Raw genomic sequence first — 22,371 nt, forward strand, 5'->3', positions numbered from 1 at the left:
AGCCATTCTTAAGTGTCTACTATTGCTGCAGAACAAGCCATTCTTAACTGTCTACTGTTGCTGCAGACCAAGCCATTCTTAAGTGTGTACTATTGCTGCAGACCAAGCCATTCTTAAGTGTCTACTATTGCTGCTGGACAAGCCATTCTTAAGCGTCTACTATTGCTGCTGGACAAGCCATTCTAAAGTGTCTACTATTGCTGCAGACCAAGCCATTCTTAAGTGTCTACTGTTGCTGCAGAACAAGCCATTCTTAAGTGTCTACTATTGCTGCAGAACAAGCCATTCTTAAGTGTCTATTATTGCTGCAGAACAAGCCATTCTTAAGTGTCTACTATTGCTGCTGGACAAGCCATTCTAAAGTGTCTACTGTTGCTTCTGGACAAGCCATTCTTAAGTGTCTACTATTGCTGCAGAACAAGCCATTCTTAAGTGTCTACTGTTGCTGCAGAACAAGCCATTCTTAAGTGTCTACTTTTGCTGCTTGGCAAGCCATTCTTAAGTGTCTACTATTGCTGCAGAACAAGTCATTCTTAAGTGTCTACTATTGCTGCAGAACAAGCCATTCTTAGTGTATACTTATTTGCTGCAGAACAAGCCTTTCTTAAGTGTCTACTATTGCTGCTGAACAAGCCATTCTTAAGTGTCTACTATTGCTGCAGAACAAGCCATTCTTAAGTGTCTATTATTGCTGCAGAACAAGCCATTCTTAAGTGTCTATTATTTGCTGCAGAACAAGCCTTTCTTAAGTGTATACTAATTTGCTGCAGAGCAAGCCATTCTTAAGTGTATACTAATTTGCTGCAGAACAAGCCATTCTTAAGTGTATACTTATTTGCTGCTGAACAAGCCATTCTTAAGTGTCTATTATTGCTGCAGAACAAGCCATTCTTAAGTGTATACTAATTTGCTGCAGAGCAAGCCATTCTTAAGTGTCTTATTATTGCTGCAGAACAAGCCATTCTTAAGTGTATACTAATTTGCTGCAGAGCAAGCCATTCTTAAGTGTCTTATTATTGCTGCAGAACAAGCCTTTCTTAAGTGTATACTAATTTGCTGCAAAGCAAGCCATTCTTAAGTGTCTTATTATTGCTGCAGAACAAGCCATTCTTAAGTGTATACTAATTTGCTGCAGAGCAAGCCATTCTTAAGTGTCTTATTATTGCTGCAGAACAAGCCATTCTTAAGTGTATACTAATTTGCTGCAGGGCAAGCCATTCTTAAGTGTCTTATTATTGCTGCAGAACAAGCCTTTCTTAAGTGTCTTATTATTGCTGCAGGGCAAGCCATTCTTAAGTGTCTTATTATTGCTGCAGAACAAGCCATTCTTAAGTGTATACTAATTTGCTGCAGGGCAAGCCATTCTTAAGTGTCTTATTATTGCTGCAGAACAAGCCATTCTTAAGTGTCTTATTATTGCTGCAGAACAAGCCATTCTTAAGTGTATACTAATTTGCTGCAGAACAAGCCATTCTTAAGTGTATACTAATTTGCTACAGAACAAGCCATTCTTAAGTGTCTTATTATTGCTGCAGGGCAAGCCATTCTTAAGTGTCTTATTATTGCTGCAGAACAAGCCATTCTTAAGTGTATACTAATTTGCTGCAGAACAAGCCATTCTTAAGTGTCTTATTATTGCTGCAGAACAAGCCATTCTTAAGTGTATACTAATTTGCTGCAGGGCAAGCCATTTTTAAGTGTCTTATTATTGCTGCAGAACAAGCCATTCTTAAGTGTCTTATTATTGCTGCAGAACAAGCCATTCTTTAGTGTATACTAATTTGCTGCAGAACAAGCCATTCTTAAGTGTATACTAATTTGCTGCAGAGCAAGCCATTCTTAAGTGTCTTATTATTGCTGCAGGGCAAGCCATTCTGAAGTGTCTACTCTGCAGCAGGGCAAGCAGTTCTCTAGTGTATACTATTGCTGCAGGGCAAGCCATTCTCAAGTGTTTACTATTGCTGCAGGGCAAGCTATCCAATAAATGTATCCTATTACTGCTTATACTATTGCTGCAGGGCAGTTCATTCAGTAACTGTATTATACTGTTGCTGCAGAGTAGTTTCAGTAAGTGTATATTGTTGCTGCAGGGCATACTGTATCCAATCATGTATACTATTGCTGCATCATAATCATAGGCAACAGTAATGTTTTAAAATTTGATAACAATACAATACAATACAACACGACATTAATTACAATACAAGTTTGTTGTATATTAGCTATAATGTGTGGCTATATGAAATTAACAAATGAAATTAACAAATGATTTATAAGCCAGCATAGTTTTAGATGAGTTTTGTATTACAGACACCTGTTTCATCCCTGTTGAAGCATTGATGATGGTCACAAGGGGCCATAATAATGACATTGACACCCCTACTTCCTGTACCCACAATGCCTTAATTCACTCATTTTGTAACTTCTTTATGTCATGATTGAAACCCAATCATCTTGAAGTGGACTGGTTATGTCACTAATTGATTCGAAATTAAGAAACCAGTACTGTTTCTATTAAATTTATTGCCATTTTTTCAGTATGTTGGTTTTCATTAGGGGTTGGAGTGGGGCACTTGTTCCAGTGTCATTGGCCACATTCTGCTTGAGTTGTCTCTGTAAGTGGTTCATATATTCAATCATTTATCCATGTAATTTGTTCAGGGTGGTCCTAGATCAGATATGTGCCTGCAAATAAATGTATTAAAGCCTTTAACCCAAGGGGATAGTAAGTATTTAAATTAAGAAAAAGTTATTTTATTGAAAATGTGATATTGAATGTTGGAAACAGTTTCACAATATTAAAAGAAACATAGCTAAATTTCTAAAATGGACTGGTTTATCATTCAATTTGGGCAATACCATTTATTATTTGAAGGGGTGTTCACTGAAATTTTACTGACTGAATAGCGAACAGTGCAGACCATGATCAGACTGCACGGATGTGCAGGCTGATCTTGGTCTGCACTGGTCGCAAAAGCAAAACCACTTGCTGCCAGCAGGCTAAAGGTTAATGCCCCTATATAAGCTTTGGGATGGACCTCCATGACCTAGTGGTTACAGTTGCTGACTTGGAATCACTCCTCAGTCACTGCTGTGGGTTCAAAACTATTTTGAGATGTTAAAGAAGCCATCTAGCTGGCTCATGGAACATAGGCTGTCTACCCAAGTCCCTGCCAGTCACAAAATAAGTCCGGAGGGGCAGTTGGGGGTCTTCCTCCACCATGAAAAGCTTGACAGACACCATATGACCTATAAATGTGTAGATGTGACTTCAAACCCAGCAAACTAAGCTTTGAGTTTCCTTAAACTAACATTTAGTATTATGTGAATGTGTCCTAAGTGATGCACACTTTATAGTTGGTCAATGCCAAAAAATTGTATGTGGATTTTTTTTTCCATTGTGGATGGGTCACTAGTATACTGACCCACTATCTCAGTTATCAAGTTCATTCTTGTATCTATATAAATAAAAAAAAATTTCAAATAACATTAACAAGATGTACAGTTTATGGCCATTTCCTTGGCATCTCAAATTTTTATGTTCATTCCACATAAATTCATACCATTGGACTTCAGTAGACCACTGTGGTATACAATGGTTCAAGAAATGCATGATATCAACAACTTCTACTTCAAAAACAACATTATAAACATTCCAGTGGCAATTTTCCTTTTTGTGAAATTAAATGGTTAGTGCATAAATTACTGAGATGTGCTGTTGAAGTCAAAGATATGCACTTTTTCACACCAACTTGCCTGGGAATTTCTAACTCTTGTAACTGATATGTAAATACAGACAAAAGAAAAAAAACATAAAAATGTTAAGAGGTCAGTTATATTTGTTGTTCTGTTTACAATATAAGTTTATTTTCATACCAGGTTCAAATTGTGTTGATTTTGCTTCTCAGATAAATTATAGGCTCTTATGATGAACCAGCAAATTTGTGTTCTGTTCAGTTCTGCAACTTTATGATAAAATCCTTTTCTTAATTATGTGTAATAAAACCATTGAAGCAAACATCAAAGGCAAAACATACCATCCAGGAATCTGGAAGAATGGTGAATGATAGCTAATTAATACCTTTATTGGGCCAATTAAGGGATTTACCATTGACATCCATATATTAATTGGTTGTATTTTTTTATCCCTAATTATTACAGATTGCAGGAGGATTATAGCCATACTGTGTATAATTATGTAATGTGTAATGCAAAGGTGTTTTAACCAGTAATAAATATATGATAGTTACATCATTTTAATTGTACAGATCAAAGAAAACCTTCTGTATTTTTATTTATTTCCATTCCTTACATTATTATATTTAATTACATCATTTTGATTGAACAGATCAAAGAAAACCTCCTGTATTTTTATACATTTCCATTTGTTTCTTTGTACAGTTTTATATCAGATGTTTATTAATATCATCTTGTGGCCCAGTTTGGTTCAGATGGTATTTCCATGTCTTTTTTTTTTCTTTTAGAAAATACATTTCCAAGTTTAAACATTGGTGCAAAAGGAGAAAACATGCTGATTTTACTGCCCTATATTGTGGAGCCATACCACTGGTAGTAGGCTGATTGTAATAGTTGTAATTTAAGTAATTTCATGGGTGTGTTGTTTGTATAAAATACATTAATAATGATGTGCATGTGTTTGTATTGTGTGTTTAGGACCTGTGTCTGGATGTGCACCAGGCAACTGATAGTTTCACCTTCTGTAGAATCAACAGTAATAATGGCCGCATCTGGGCACTCGGGTGTTTGACTTGTTGATGACGGGTGATTATCTCACCAGGCTAACAGATTGTAAGCTGAGCATCATGGGATACTGGAAGAAAGGTTGGGGACACTTTTTGGGACAAGTTTTTGTGATAATTGCTCAATTATTACGCTAGCTGTCACTTTTCAACCTCAAGGACAGTTTAGACTGACTAAAAGGCAGGTGCATCAGTGATGTTCAACAAATTGGGAGACAGAAGTCAACCCTCAGTAACTGGTACAGGGGTTTAGATGCTGGTATATGTGTAGATATTGTCACAGTTCCTATATGACAACATAATTAACTGCAGCATGACATCAGCACTCGGTTCACTTTCACTGGACCAACTGCTTTCAGACCGGCATTATGAGATGACCACTACCAACAAGATATTTGACACTAGCTTTTATTTTGGCAAAATTATGAAAGTTATGCAATTGTAAGCTCAGTGGATGATATATCTCAGAAACTGCTGGACCAAATATTTTCAAATCCTACACATCTTTTGGACATGAAGATGTGCTCTCACAGAGCGATTTAAACTCAAGAGTAGGTTACATTTTGACAAAATTATTGTCTCGTTTTCACTTCAAAATTTTGGTGAAAGTTTTATGTAAGCAAGTTTCTCTGGAACTATTGTACTCCGGTCTCAGTCACAAACATTCACAAAAAAACTTGTATTATACCTAGTCTACATTCATAAGTCTTCAGCATCAAGAAATGACCATTCTGAGCCAGGTTCCATATCACTGACTTGCAATTTACAAAGTTATGCACCTTTTTTCAACTAAAGCTTTTGTATATAAGCTATTGTTAAGCAGAATTGCTTCAAATAGTTGTCGTCATTAGACAGCTCTTATATTCCGGTTCTATTCTTCTATTTTATGTTTTTCCAGACATATACATCTGTCATATATACATATATATATATTATGTCTGTTGTAAGGTCCACTACAGTACTATACGTGCTGCAGGATTGAACTTGTAGCTCATGACAAGAAAAGTTTATGAAGTATTCTTGAACTGATTCATGGTACATTCTTTACCTGTTGCTGAAAATTTGATGAATTGTTATATAAAACATATTAGCAAATGGTCTTTTTCAAACTTTCATTGACTCTAGGAGTTAAAGTGGCCATGTTTCCTAATCAGTAAATTGTACTGTACTTTAAGTAGTGCTTTGTCAAAAATATATGTAATTCATGAATAAGCATCTGTCCTAAACTCCTCTGTCATTGCTACATTTCAAATTGTGAAGAAAAAGCACCTGTCTTATTTGAATTTCATAAAACGTTACCAAATTTTAAGCACCTGAAATTTAGGTTACAGGTATTCGTGTGTCATCCACACGAATGATTTAATCTTATCCAATGAAACTACAGGAAATGTACATATGGTTGCTCAACAAGTGTGCCGCTTAGTCAGCCTCAGGGCGACAATATTTTCTTTCATTTTTAGCTCGACTATTCGAAGAATAGTCTAGCTATTCTACTCACCCTGGCGTCGGCGTCGGCGTCGGCGTCGGCGTCGGCGTCACACCTTGGTTAAGTTTTTGCATGCAAGTACATACAGCTATCATTTAAAGGCATATAGCTTTGAAACTTATTTATTCTTTTTCTAGGTCAATTACCTACCTCTCTGGGTCAAGTCCCATAACTCTGACATGTATTTTGAGCAAATTATGCCCCCTTTTGGACTTAGAAAATTTTGGTTAAAGTTTTACATGCAAGTTACTATCTCCAAAACTAATGCAGATATTGAATTGAAACTTCACATGTGTCTTCGGGTTAAAAACTAGTTGATAGCACCAAGTCCATAACTCTGACCTTCATTTTGGCCCAATTATGCCCCTTTTGGACTTAGAAATTTGGTTAAAGTTTTGCATGCAAGTACATACAGCTATTACTAAAAGGCATATAGATTTGAACTTATTTTTTCTTTTTCTAGATAATTACCTACTCTCACTGGTCAAGTCCCTAACTCTGACATGTATTTTGAAGCAAATTATGCCCTTTTGGACTTTAGAAAATTCGGTTAAAGTTTTACATGCAAGTTACTATCTCCAAACTAATGCAGATATTGATTGAACTTCACATGTTCTTTGGGGTTATAAAACTGTTGATAGCACAAGTCCCATAACTCTGACCTTCATTTGGCCAATTTATGCCCCCTTTGGACTTAGATAAATTCTGGTTAAGTTTTGCGTGGAGTACATACAGCTATTACTAAAATGGCATATAGATTTGAAACTTATTTTTTCTTTTTCTAGATCAATTACCTTCCTCACTGGGTCAAGCCAGTAACTTGACATGTATTTGGCCAAATTATGCCCCCTTTTGGACTTAGTAAAATTCTGGTTAAAGTTTTGCGTGGCAAGTACATACAGCTATTACTAAAAGGCATATAGATTTGAAATATTTTTCTGTTTTCAGGTCATTACCTACTCACTGGGTCAAGTTCCATACTCTGACAGTATTTTGGGCAAATTATACCCCTTTTTGGACTTAGAAAATCTGGTTAAATGTTTAATGCAAGTAACTATCTCCTAAACTACTACAGATATAAAATTGAAACTCACATATGTCTTCGGGTTATAAAACTAGTGTAGCACCAAGTCCATAACTGCATGTATTTGGGCAAATTATGCCCCTTTTGGACTTAGAAAAATCCTGGTTAAAGTTTTGGGCAAGACATACAGCTATTACCAAAAGGCATATAGCTTTGAACTATTTATTCTTTTTCAAGGTCATTACCAACCTCACTGGGTCAAGTTCCATAATCTTAAGCATGTATTTGAGCAAAATTATAGCCCCTTTGGACTTAGAAAATTTGGTCAAAGTTAACTGCAAGTTACTATCCCAAAACTAATGCAGATATTGAATTGAAATTAAATGTTTCTTGGGTTATAAAACTAGTGGATAACATCAAGTCCATAACTCTGGATATGTATTTTAGTCAAATTATGTCCCTTTCGAACTTAAACTTTTGATATTTAACATTTGGGTAATATTTCCTGTTCTGTGAATATTTACATATGGTTGTCACTGTGTGCGTTTCACTCAGGACATAGCTTCATTGTTACTGATTTTACTGATTTAAATGACTATTAAACTTGTTGATAGTATCACCTTAAAATTACTATTGGTTTACAAGTTCTATATTTATTTCTTGCGTTCTTTTTTCACTGAAACTTTTATTACATTTATCTGATTTTTTTCTTGACATTTAATGTAGAAGTATTTTTTTCCACAAGTAATTTATCTCTTCACTTATTTGTAGTAAACAATAAATTCTATGATATCTTTTTCCATTTTTAACAACTTAGAAATACAATTTTCATGGGCTATTAACTGTATTGTTGAGCTGGGATGTATTTGTCATTGTGTTAGCTTTAACCCTATACTTTCCCTGTCCCTCATAACAATAAATATATTTATTCAACTAAACTACTGTCACATTTAAATTCATTTTAATGTTACTGAAGTATCTTTTAAACAGCAGGTAATTTCACTTTCAATGATGTCCATTAAATTTCAATTTCTCACCGGCCATCATTATCTAGTGTATTTCTATAAAAAAAAAAAGTCAAATGAAATACATGTAGCATTAATGACTTTTTAATGGAAAAAAATCTGATATAGGAAGAGAAGAATAATAAAAATATGTGTTAATTTATAAAGATTTTCAAGTTTTCCAAAATTGTTACTTTAAACTTCAATTTCCTGTAGCTTGATTTTGATCAAAGATTTAATCACACCCACATTCGCTTCATGGGTTAACCAAACACCGAGGCACTCAAGCTCAGAACACTGGACTGCAGGCCTGAAGCACTTGGCCTCGAAAACAACAAAACCAGCCTGAAAACTAGGCCCTGTAGCTACTGAAGTCTCAAAGTCACTGATCCTGGGGCACTGGAGCAATACTCAGGAGCTTGAAGAATGGGCCCCAAAGCTGTAGCTCAAAAACTGGAGCCCAGGTCACTTGAGCTAAGAACAGTGGAGCCTGAAGCACTGAAGTTAAGAACTCTGCAGGAGCCTGGAGAACTGGTGGTCTGTGGTATAATGTAATGAACCAGCCACAGCTCCAACCTGAGACAATTAGATGGATGGCATCAAGACAGACTTGATAAGCACCCTCAAAGTATTGTAGCGACATAAATATTGACTACAGAAACTGTTCTGGACATGTACAAGTACCATGGACGAGGAGACATGAGTAGCAATAAAAGGGAAAGATTTTAGCTCCAAAACAGATGTGCTCTTTGTGCCGCTAATTTTAGAGCAAGCAATTGAGCTGAATCAAGTATTGTCCAGTATTTTGTCAGTGTTTATATTTTACCCCACCGGTGTTTATTTTTCCCTGGTGGTGACGTATAATCACTTATGAATGAGATTATGAAGCATGTCCAGCGGTGGCTTTGTCCATCACCTGAAGGACATTGGGGAAGACACATGAAAAAACATCTGTCATAAATTATCATATTAAGTAGGCACCTTTGAAAAGTTTTACTGCTATAAAAAAAAATAACAGTTAAAATTAGGCTTGTTTGCTAAAATGTACAGTTCCATTAATTTTATACTTTAAACCATTAGAGTTCTGCTTGGATTTTTCAGGAACATAAATTTTAAAAGCTACCTTGCATATTTGTGCAGAATCATAGTTATGCTTGAATGATTTATAAAGAAATAATGATATCAGATGCAGTAGAAAGTAATTTGTTAATTGCTACATTTGTTCAGGACAAATTCAAAATATTAATTCTTGTGGTTTTCTAAGCTATGCATTCTTTGCATGTTCAAAAGGTATTACTTGTAATAAATCCTATGTGATGTGTGTAAAAAGAAAATTGATTTTCGAACATAAAGGATTATTTTAAAATTGTCCATTTAATGACAAGTCAATGACAAGCTATTAAAGGCACCTTAAAGGATGACTTTTACTAAGCTTCGATAATAAATACTCCTTGACTGAATATCATAGTGCGCCTATATGAGGGTAACACTTTGTTCAAAATTGCCATCATTTTGTACAGATTTAACTCTTTGAAGTCTTCAGATCATGGTCAGATGTAGCTTGATGGATTTTAATCCTATATGAACATTGTGACACATGTCCATTTGAATTTTAAGGATGGTATGTCGCGTAGAAAGGAAAACAGCAGTATTTTTGCAAAATCGACATGATAATCTGAAAATTATTGGGATTTAGCTCTATGAATTTCTTAAAGTTGTCCGTTAAGTTGGGTAGAAAACATCGTCGCTGTGTCAGAAAATACCGTCACGAAGGAGGGATTAGAATCACGAAACTTGTTATCACGGATCACTGCATTTACTATGATAAATACTACGGATCATTTTAAAATTGTTGAAGTATCATAGAGGATGTTGAAATTGTACTTGTATGTGCATATATTGTTTGGGTTTCTCCTTTGTTTGAATTATTAAAGACGGATAAAGTGTTGAAGTCCTCGTTTAATAAATAGAAAAGTAGTTAAATACATGCATACCTTCTTATTGGATATAGTAATTTAGGGGCAATGTGATGGTGGGTTATTGACCCATGATATTGTTTTGCAAAAATATGGAAAAGGGGATTGGAAATTTAATTCCAAAATTCAGGGTTGAACTAAATATAAGAGGTCAGAGCGAGGGAATTCAAAATCTTTAATATGAAATGAAAGAATGTAATGTAATTATTTGAAAGTTGTGTCAGTGCATTGATTTGGAATATTATGAGGAATTCTGTAACATGGTGTCTGTTGCTTTCATGCCATCTCCCCTTAAATTGCCGTTGAGGGAGATAAACTGTTCTGATAGTTCTGTTTGTGAGCTAAACTACCTCCCATTTGAAGAAGTCTGGAAAGGTGAGTTTATGAAACAGTTAATTATATTTGTAAATTTTTAAGTGTGTTTATAAATTTTTTGAACATTTAAGTTATTGATGTTTCTTTTCACTGTATCTTAACAACTGGTTCCAACTTCCACATATTGTCACCTAACATGGCTGCATATAGACAGAGATAAGATCACTTTGGTATGCAGGTGCATTTTGAAATAATATTATTGGCTATCTGCTGATCTAAGGATCAAAGGAAGATGCTGGGATTTTCAGTGTTGTTACAGGATATTGCCCTGATATTGTCTTATGTTGCAGAGAAATCAGTAATTGGTAGTAACATAGGTGGTTGTTCCATGGAATTTTCCCTCAGATTTCACAAGGCATTGATAATCTGATAAAATCCTTAACTTGGTCAAAGCCAACTAATTTGTGAAAAGCTTGATGTTTGACACATATACAAGCAGTATTTTATAAAGGTACAAACCATAAAATTTAATTATCATGCTGCATGGAGGGAACACAATCTGTATCTACAAAGTTACTTCCCTTTATAAATGAATATTAGAGTTTTTGCCCTTGTTGTTTTTGAAATAAGCAAAATTATGGAATAAATTAGGAAACTTGGATAAGAATTGCAGAAACTGTAGCCAGTCATGGCAGTAAAAATACCCAGGTACTTGATGGAAAATGATCTGAAAAATCTTTGTATGTTGTTATTCTCTGTCTCAGTCTATCGGCCTGTGTAAAATGGTGTCCACTCTGTATTTCTGTACCTCATTGAAGGATTTTCAAATAACTGTTGGAATAAATGTTTGTTATGAGAGGATGTACAGAACACAACTTTCAAGCATGTCAGGTCAATGTCATACTATGAGATCATATCGGGTTAAGGTCATATTGCCTGAATTTCATGTCAGCTTCATATCTTTTCACCCAGTCAGTGGACAGCAGACTACAAACTTTTAGCCACATCCATTCATCAGGAAAGGTAAATGTTGAAAAGTCATTATTTCCTATCTGCTGTATTTCCATAAAATGGCTGACCATAAAAGAAACTGACTGTGATGAGGGTGAGATGAATCAAGACTAAATATTTTATGTATTAATCTCACCTTCCTGATTTTTGACACCATACCAAAATTAGGAAATGCCGATGTCTGGCTCAAACTAGTATTTGACAGTGACTCTAGTTAGTTTGCTCTTGTGAAAAAAAAAATTAAAAAAATTCAAGGTCATTGCAGCTGTCCCATTTTGCACTGTTTGTTTATTGTTAGGCAGGTTGAAAATAATCTACACATACTGTAGACTTGTATGTCAAAACTAGCATCCTGAACTGGCAAAATGCCTTGTATAAAACTAAAAGACTTTGTGTTCAAAGACATTGGATAGGCCAGCAATGATGTCCTGTATGCATGAAGACTGGTCAAGCCCTGTTCACATGATGGCAACAAAATATGTTGTTTCTATGGAAGCATAAAAGTACCAAAATCATAATTACACATACATGATTTGCCGAAAGTAACTCCTGGGCATATTAATTAGCTGCTTGAAAATATAGTAATGTAATTGCTTGGGAGACAAATAAATGAAAAGTTTCCCATTTTTCAAAATGTTTTTTTTTCTCTGTATTTACAGAACTGCATGGGCATTTAATTATTTTAGAAATAACTTTCTTTGGTATAGTGAAGTGGACATTAACTATTGGCAGCAATAAAATAATAATTTATGACCACACATCAAGGGAATTATAGCAAATTTGATGGAATAAAATAGGCTATTACTTTAGATTTGTTATGATTTACGGCTGCATTCATTCTATTGTCCATTGCAAGTAGGCTTAAAATTTGGGTTATAATTTGATTAATCTGCAAAATCAGTTGACTGGGTAGCATGCATGAGAGCCTGTACTAATACCTTCATTTATTCTTCTTTGTTGGAAAAAAGGGGGGCAGTAGTCACTACCGGAAATATAATGGGTACATTAATCATTAAATTCATTATAAAGATAAGATTTTATTGTACTATATTGTAGTCATACCTGCATTTGAGACAGGTATTTTTAAGAATACACATATCTGATTTACTTGGCACAAATCCTGAAAACATCACTTCACTTGTGTCAGTCATATTTTATTTTGCATTATTTTATCACAGGCGGTTAGTCCTGGGTAGAACCACCGACTTTCATTAAGCCAGCTGAACGACTCACATGAAGAATTCAGCGCCCCGAGTGAGGCTCGAACCCATGTCATTGAGGGGCAAGTGATTTGAAGTCAGTGACCTTAACCACTCAACCGCGAAGGCAACTTAATCATATACTTTCAGGTTTATTATTATGAATTATTACATGGCACAAATATTCACACTTGGAGCTCAGAGATCAAGAGTAAAACTGTCCAGTTGAAGGTCTATAATCTGTCAATGAAATATTCAAGTTCTTAAGTACATAATTTTGTTTCTAAATAATCTTGCATAAATATCTTAAAAGCATAATGGTTAAGAATATAACTTAATAAAATCTGTTCTAAATTAGTTTACATGGCTTAAAAAAAAACAACATGTAAATTCTATGATTTTGAGCAAAGGAAACCAAAAGTAATTCATAATTGTCTTTTAGTTTTATTATAATATCTCATTTGCATAATTCTATGTACATATTTAACTATAGGAACAGAAGGAGGTATTTGTTTAGTGAATTACCAGAATGCCATTTCATTAGTCTTGAAAGGAAGAAAATATTCTAATAATGTTTCTGTGGCTTCTCTTCCATAAATCATTTTCTAATATATTGAGGGTCAGTCATTTTCTCTTGGAAGACATGCTAAATGAAAGGAGAATTGAGCAGAACTTTGTCAATCAGAAAATCTGTGAAAAGTTTCTTGTTTTCCTTAATCAATGTGGAGATTTCAATGTAATCACTTAAGAGCAAACAAATAGATAGAGCAGGGACATACTGTGATACTTTTGATTATCTTTATAAAAGAATTGACACTGACCAGTATTACAGTGATAAAATGCTTTTGTAAGAATTGAAAGAGGGGATCTTTCCACAGTGCAATAATGCTTAGCAAAACACTTGACAATTAAAATCTCATAACTTAAAGATTTTAGACACAATAATACTATAGGCTCTCCATCTTCTTAAACGAAGTTATGGGCTCAAGTGGACAGTAACATAAACTATGTTAACTATAGGGACTTGATCAGTACTGAAAGTTGGCCACATAGTCCAGAAATAATTATTTGTTTTGTACTCTGTGTGAGATAGGGTGAAGATATGACAAAGATCCGTCATTCTTACAATAAGCTTCAATTTCCGACCACATCCCATGGCCTTTATCTGATATGCTGACACTTTTTAACAATTTTAGGTGTCAAATTACTTTCAGTCCAGTTAAAAAGGCCATGAAGACAAAATAGGGACTCTGACCCTTATTTACATAACCTGGTTGAAGGATTATTGACAATATGTCCAAAATTATACACTTCAAATGGCCTGTTTTGACAAATTTTGAATTTTTATGGCTCATTACATGTGATTTATCAATTTTAAAACTCATTTGAAACTACTGTCAGAGCATATTGAGGGATGCAATGGACCATCCAAGGGGGATAAATGATACCAATCATGAAGTCCTATACTCAGTGTGAAAGAAAATGTCAGATACCTTCTTTTTAAAGGAATTTGTACAGGTGGATCAGTAGACAAATAATTTGAAGTACGTCTAATTATGTCTCCCACACCTGTCTGTGTGTGTGTCCGTCAGTTAGTCAGTCAATCTGTCACAAATCTTTTCCGTGCTCTAAGTCAAACAGTTCTCATCCGATCTTCACCAAACTTGAACAAAATGTGTTTGACAATTAGTCCTCGGCCAAGTTCGGTAACTAGCCAAATCGGCCCAGGCACTTCGGAATTACGGCCCTTGAAATATTGTTTTTGATAATCAAAGCACTGAGAGTCTGATTGGGAATTGCAGTTGCTCAATTGAATTGAATTGAAATGGAAAAAAGTGGAAAAAAGACACACATACAAAACAAAATGCACTGTGATTATAAACTAGATGTATCATATAATTTTATGACACAGTTGCCCTCCCATACATATTATTTGTTTTACACCAAGCACAATACTAAAATCTTCCGTAGATTAGATATGTTCAATACTGATAGCAAAGATCAAATTTTGTCAAAAAATCATTAGAATTTTATCAGAATAAGTGTCATAGATCTCCACCCATTCTTTAACAAAACATGTGTAAATTGAATCCTTTAATTGTTCCAATTTTGTACAGATCTTAATTATGATCAGATATATATCTTGTAGTGTCATTTGATTTATTTTTTCTCACAGTAAAGTTTTTATTTTGATAGTAATAATGTCAAACAATATAGCAGGTTTATTTTTAAGAAATAAATTATTCATTGATCAATTTTCAACCTGTAAGAATTTTAAAACCAAAATTTGACTTGGTATCTTTTACTTCTCAAAAGACATAAAATTTATACCCTAGTCTTAAAAATACCCTAGTGTTAATCCTAGTCTTAAAATCTATACCCCATTTAGTCAACATTAACAAAGTTAACATTGTTAATATATACAGTGATATCAAGTTGAATGTGAAGTAAGTCCAAAAAAAAAAAAATGCCCATCCAAAAGGCATCATTAGCAGATCTGATGTTTTTTAAGCTATAACCAAATTGTGTTTCTTTACGAGTATAACCAGAAAATAAGTGTATCATGAAAAACATTACTCTTATTATGTGCTTTCTGATTATTCCCTGACAGATTAAAGTATTTTTAAAGTATTTTATAAAAAATATAGCAACTGTTGCATGACTGTGTATACTTCCGTATCTAAGAAAAATTAGTGACTTTAGAAAAAGCTGTGCAGGAGGTTTCACATTTAGTAACTTTATGGTACTTCCACAACCTTGCAACTTAAATTCTGTTGCTTTAACCCTGTATCAGGTTTACCTGTAGCAGAATATCAAAGTTTGTTGGAAAAAAACCTAGTATAATATGAACAGGAACAAAGATACATTCAACTTTTAACAACCAAAATTAGGAATAATGAGAAGGGACCTCAAATGTCTAAGAGTTCCCTTTCTTGAAAAATGTTAAAGTGCATGATTGCAGACTACTGAAATTTTTAGTGTTTTTTTTTTAAACCTTATTAAACTCTCTCAACTGCTGTCTAGGCAACGTTCTTATGTTTTATGCCATTTCACGCGACCTAACAATGCTTGAGAATTGTGTTGAGTACTGTATTACATATTGAAACTTGTTCTATCATAAATTTCAAATAACATTGAAACATTAATATTTTATAACACTATAATAGTAAAACTGGTGAAACATGTAATGAGCCATGCCATGAGAAAACCAACATAGTGGGTTTGCGACCAGCATGGATCCAGATCAGCCTGCGCATCCGCGCAGTCTGGTCAGGATCCATGCTGTTCGCTAACAGTTTCTCCAATTCCAATAGGCTTTAAAAGCGAACAGCATGGAGCCTGACCAGACTGCGCGGATGCGCAGGCTGGTCTGGATCCATGCTGGTCGCAAACCCACTATGTTGGTTTTCTCATGGCACGGCTCAATTGTTTTTTTCTCTCTCTTTTATATCTTATTTCACATTTTATTGTGAACTTAAAAACTTGTAACAATTGTGCAATAAAACTTTCAATAAATCGTAAAAATGTAACTAATAATGTGCTAAGCCCTTTACAAGTATTTCATTTGTCAATTTAAGCCCTTAATTATTAAATTTTTCTGATAAAAAGTGTCACTTGAAATATCAATATTATCATAATGTGGCACCTTTCATAAGTGTGTAATTATGGGACAATAATTTTAATTGCATATCTATTGTTCTATATGGCATATTTATGATAAAGAAATGACATAAGTGTGACCACCTTTTATCAACAGTTTTATCTTGTTGAAAGTTCCCTAGTTTACTATCAAAGGGGATGTACATACTATCTCTAGCATCACCAGATAGATTCAGATCATTTACAAAATCAGTAAAATCCATTTCTTTGCTCAACCGCATGGCTTGTTGATTGACTATTGTAAGGAAGTGATTGGCCAATCAGAAGCCTGGTTTCATCCTTCAGTGCTCCAATCAGTTCAGGTGTTATATATGTCTGGGAAAACTGAATGAAGTTTGTAGTAAGGATTTGTACGCTATAGAGAGAGGGTGTGACGAAAGTGGACATTTTCAATACAATAATCTAAACTTTTAATTAGAATTTGACACTGGATTTAATATCTGTATTAAAGAATATAAAGTGAAATAAGAAAATATTTTTCATTAATGAAATTCGCTGTCAAAAGTAAACAAGTAAGACACACTGCATGACAATAAGCAAAAAAACAATAGTTGATTAACATACTATTATTGACACTAATTGATTAATGAAGTAAGCTTCATTAAGTGTTTGTTAATTGGATACAGTGACTGACACTTCTATTGTTTTGGCACTTCCTACAGTGTATATTGATGGATTAAATCACTGGATTGTATCTTGGATCATGTTATATACTCATACTGAACTCTGAAAATTCATTAGACACTAGTAAATTTTGTGAGTGGATATTTGGAAGAGAAGACTTTATTCCTGTGACCATGATTTTAAAAGACTCTAGTTCTGAATCAGGGGATAGCTACAGCAGCAAAATATCAATGTTGAAACAAGGTATATACTATATACAAATTACTTTATTTAACAACCAAAATATATATTAAAATTAATTTGTAACTCAAACTTATTCTAGTGTTTGTAAATTATATAGTGGTAATATTTAATGATATTTGTTGTTTTTATAAATGTGGTTTTATTTGATGGATGAGAATACTATTTTATTATTGGATACAGTTAATATACTGATTCATTCTGATTTGTGTGTTCCTAACAGTACAGTTGTATAAAGGGAAAAAATGTGATTTTTTTTTTGTGGCGAAAATGATATTCCAGTGTGCACTATTATGGTGTAACATTACATTAAATTAGACCCTATTTCATACAGCTATTGCATAATTCTGTTACAAGATTAAACATTCTCAGGCCAGGTGCTTGCTCTGGTTAAGGTACCACCTAGAGAGCTGGGCTTCTGTGTTTGTAATGAGGGCTTGTGTTTGCAATAAGCTCTATTCTGTTCTCACAGTAGGTTTTACAACCGGCAATCACATGGTTTTTTACAAAATTAGATGTATTGTCAGTGTTCAATTGATAGTAAATTCTTTGCATTTGATCTTAATACCCTTTGCTATTTGCCTAGCTTTTGTGTGTTTTCTTTGATATTTCAGACTAAGGCAAGGTGTTATTCTTTTGCCTCAATTTTTCCTTTCACATAAGAAAATATTTGTTAATTGTTTGTAGTAAAATTTGTGGCAAAAAATCTGTATTATAAATATTAATATAGAATAAAACTGACTTATTCTATTTTGATGAGGCTAACTGTAGAATACAATTGGTGTTAGGGAAACTATGGTGTCATTTTTGTGATTTGTTCTATTACAACACTATGTAAACATTATATATTTTATAAACTCACAAGCTATCAATTATAAAGGTTTTCTGTCAATATTTTATTGACAGAAAATACATCACTTGTCATATAAGAGTTTGATCATATTTCTGCCATATTAAGCCTGCCCTCAAACCATTTCAAACAGTTAAAACAAAACTTTACTCTAAATTTAAAGTTTGGCCAAACTTCAGCAATTAAGTGATTGTGAAGTGTTAATTGTTTGCAAACTTTTATTATCAGAGTAATAGGTGTGCAATGGTGTGAACTAGTTTTTCACTGCTAGCACTTGGGAACAAAATTTATTCATGCACAATAACACCAGAGGAAGTTGACATATGCATGCAATCAGTTTAGTCCATTACACACATGATATAATGACAATTTTATGACACCTTCCTACTGAAAACTGTAAATTGAATAAAATAAGGTGCTCTCTGCAGTGTTAATTGACTGTGAAGTATTCCTTGCTACTGTAAAATAGACAGTAATTTCTACTCAATTAGATCTATATTAAATTATGTGGTGAAACTGCACATAACTGCAGTCATGATTTCTCAAAGAGGTAAATATATCATCATTATCTTTAAGAAATATGTATTTCTTCATAGATTGAAGGGAAATCTGTATATTGACATAAAATTGTAAATTAAAATGTTTCAAAAGCAGGTATCTTTTATGAAAATAAAATAAATGTTGTATGTTATATGAGAGCTATGGTTTGAAAGAATTTTATTTTACATGAGATCATCAAAAATAGGTATTTTGCACTTTTCTTAAAGTTGACTTTTCTATATTTTCAGGTCAATTGAAGGTATCTGCTTATATGAACTTTGGTCTTCTCACTGTCCATGTTATACAAGGAAGACAACTCTCTACAAAATGGAAAAACTCCTGTGATTCTTTTGTGAAGGTGAGTATTTCTATTGTTCTTAATATACATTGTGTCATATAACTGTTACAAATTTAAAGACAAAAATAACCTGAGCACTGCGTCTTAGAAAAAATAATCATAATATCAAATTAAACAAGAAATTCTAATGTTTTTTCTTCCTTATATATTTTAAAAACTAAAATGATATAAATTGATGGTTTCAGTTGAGTTTACTGCCTGATGATGGAAAGAAGCCCAAATGTAAGACTGAAGTTGTTCAAGACACCAACAACCCTCTGTATGACGAGAAATTCTCCTTGTAAGTATTATTGATTTTCTCAGTGCACTCGATGGCTTTTAAACACAGTGTCTAACAGGGCATTGCAAAATTAAGAAACTGGACCAGCTCAGTTTTAGAAATTTATCAAAAGTGATGACAATTGTTATTTTATCAAAAACTGTTGCAACAGTTTTACTTTTCTGCCATGAAATTTTTGAGTTAAAGTTGTTTGGTAACTAGGAAACTGTGGCAGCTGTAATTTCTATCACCGATTAAATAGGAATTAACTGATAACATGGCCTGATTTCACCAAATTAGATTGAAGCAGTCCTTAACACATAGTGGCGGCAGATCTAGGACTGTTTTATTTGAAATTCGTAATTGTTTGCACTTAAGATGGACCCTGAGATTGTAACTGTGTGGATTTCAGATTATAAAATCTATAAATATGGAACAGTTTGAAGTTTTATCACTGCTTTCCATCTAATTCTGTAGCAGTTTATGGATTGATGGCACCTAATTTAAATATTGGTGTTAATAAAAGTTCTCAGTGGCAGTTGTTAAGTTTCTATTATTTGACCATGAAAGTGTTTCAAGTGCTTTGATAGGGGCTGGACAGTCTGGGGTTTATGGTGATTTTTCTAGTAATTACAACAATCTGGTGCAGATTTTATCATAAAATCACCATTATCAAACCATCTAAAGTGTGCACAGTAGTCAAGATTGTGACACTGAAATAGAGGTCATTTTGTTATTTGAAGGAGAAAGTTTTCATTTTACTATCTATTTATAATTGTTCACTGTTTTTTAATGTGTTTACTTTCGAAGGATATTTTTTTTTATAAAATCACAACTTAAAAACCAGTAATATTATGGAAACCTTGCAGTGTACATGTCTAATTAAAATTCTAGAATGTAAATGACATGCATTGAGAGATGAACATGTGGTGTTAATTTTACGATGATGAGTTCCTTGAAACCTTTCACCATGTCGGTGATAACAATCTCTGTTTAAACTGCCCCTAGAGTGCAGATAGGGGACATCTAACATGTCCATGATGAAATTGGCCTTAGCCAAAAACAAAACAAAAAAAAAAAGAAAAAAAAATCATATATTTGTTTTTTCATGTTAATTTAATAAATTTTCATTTGTATTCACAATTCATCTTAATTATGATAATGTTTGATTGACAGCCATAAAGATAATGAGCTCTCAGACAGTAAGGTTATATACTTAAATTCTTTAAGTATAATTAAGTGTTTTAATATTTCTGCAAAAACACACTATTTTTCCCTTACATTCTCCACTTACTGTTTTACCATACATTTTGTATTTCCTGATTGTGAACTATTGTTGCTGTATATTTCAGTGAGTTGAATGAAGAAGATCACAATAAGAGATTAATGGTATCTGTCTGGCATAGAGACACTCTGGCTGGGTAAGTTTTTACAACAAATCTCTAAAAATAATATAAAATATCAATCTACATTACTATTAAAATACTAATAGTAAGATAATATGAGCTCAAAATATGGTTTGAGAAGCAGTGTTGATAAAAACCAGTTGGAAAATGAGATTTTTGGGGACATGGTGGTAGACAGAAGTCATAAGAAGTTTATAATATCGTCTGTGTTTCAGACAATTGATCTAATTGTCTCTGATAAGTTCTGGAGGATTTTGATAACATTCAGACTGATTGTGATGACCATTTGATGACTTGAGATGATATGACCATTTATATCCCTCCAGCTACCTGTAATGTTTTCACAGTTTACAAGAGCAAACCAACTGTTTGAGTAGTAAAACAGTGATATATAGCCCTACTGAGTTAGGGGATTAGTCTCTGATTTCTTGCTAATTAAAACCTCATGTACAATTACAGGCATCAGTTATAGACTGACTGTCTGTTTGTAGGTGGATTTCTTGATTAATAATTTGATTAAGAGATGTCTGAGTTATGGGTGTGAAGTTTGGGGTTTCTTGCTCTCTGACTGGACAGACTGTAATAGATAAGATAATCTGATTGGCTAATGATCTGAGGTTTATAAATAAATGCAGACTGGAGCTGTGTTGATTTTTCACTAATTAATGATAAGTAAGCTTGGTGGTTTAGGTAGATATTAGATAAAATTAATTGGAAGCACTTGGACATTATGGTTGTTAGGAAAGTTATTGAGCGAAAACAGTAAGTGATCAGTAAATATTTCATGTTAATTAGACACATAGAGGGGCTGTTTTAGAAATTGTGTTCTGTTCTGTTCTGTTCTGGGTAGCTGATATTCAAAATCTTAATTAAAAATGACAGATTTAAGGGGCTCAGATTTATTTTATCACCAAATTGATATGTTTGTTTGGGACACATATTTCAGTAGCACATACAAAATATTTATTTAAACTGCAGTGTTATTTATTTGTTATTTAACTGCCAGATTATGAAGTTGTTTGTTTGGTATTGTTGTTAGAAAATTGACTGTATGAATTAGGATAAGAAAATCCCCTTTTCTACAACTTGATAATGGTGGTAGTCCAGAAGTCTATCACAAGATCTTAAACTTTTCATTGGCATTATTCATGATTATTGACAACATTTTAGTTTCTATGGTATTCAAGTATACATGTGATTTAATGAGGGATTATATGTGTCAGATAATATTTCTTGTCCGGTGTCAACAAGGGAGGTAATTGAACTTAAGAGAGTGAAATGGGAGCAATAAGTGGTTATCTAGATTAAGCTGTATGGATTATTTAGCAATTATGCACTTGGCAGAAATGTAATTTTATCAAAATTAAGAACATTATCTTCTTGAATAGGGTTATTATTGTACTGTGATTTGAAGAGAATTATACTGGGGTGGGGTAGTTTATATTAGAGATTAAGGTAGATTAAAGTATGCAACTTGGTATTTTTACTTTTAAATTATGGTGTAACTTCTTGCGTTGTATTGTGCAAAAAAAAACAACAACAACAGACAATTTATGTTAATTCTGCAAATAAATTTACCACAAGTCAAAAACTAGTATACAACATTTGGAGCAAACTGCCACACTACTACTGTACAGAATACAGAGAAATCATGGCTAG

General features: G+C 33.5%; 1 protein-coding gene across 1 annotated transcript in view; it reads left to right on the top strand.

The window, feature by feature from the left end:
- LOC123548240 (uncharacterized) overlaps positions 1-22,371 on the top strand; it is a 71,343-nt gene that overhangs the window by 44,513 nt on the left and 4,459 nt on the right. Inside the window, exons 4-6 of the mRNA XM_045335406.2 lie at positions 18,938-19,047; positions 19,233-19,327; positions 20,659-20,727. Coding sequence (XP_045191341.2) covers positions 18,938-19,047; positions 19,233-19,327; positions 20,659-20,727 — 274 coding nt within the window. The remainder of the gene's footprint in view (positions 1-18,937; positions 19,048-19,232; positions 19,328-20,658; positions 20,728-22,371) is intronic.

This window comes from Mercenaria mercenaria, chromosome 15 (genome assembly GCF_021730395.1).
Source record: "Mercenaria mercenaria strain notata chromosome 15, MADL_Memer_1, whole genome shotgun sequence".
Taxonomy (NCBI): domain Eukaryota; kingdom Metazoa; phylum Mollusca; class Bivalvia; order Venerida; family Veneridae; genus Mercenaria; species Mercenaria mercenaria.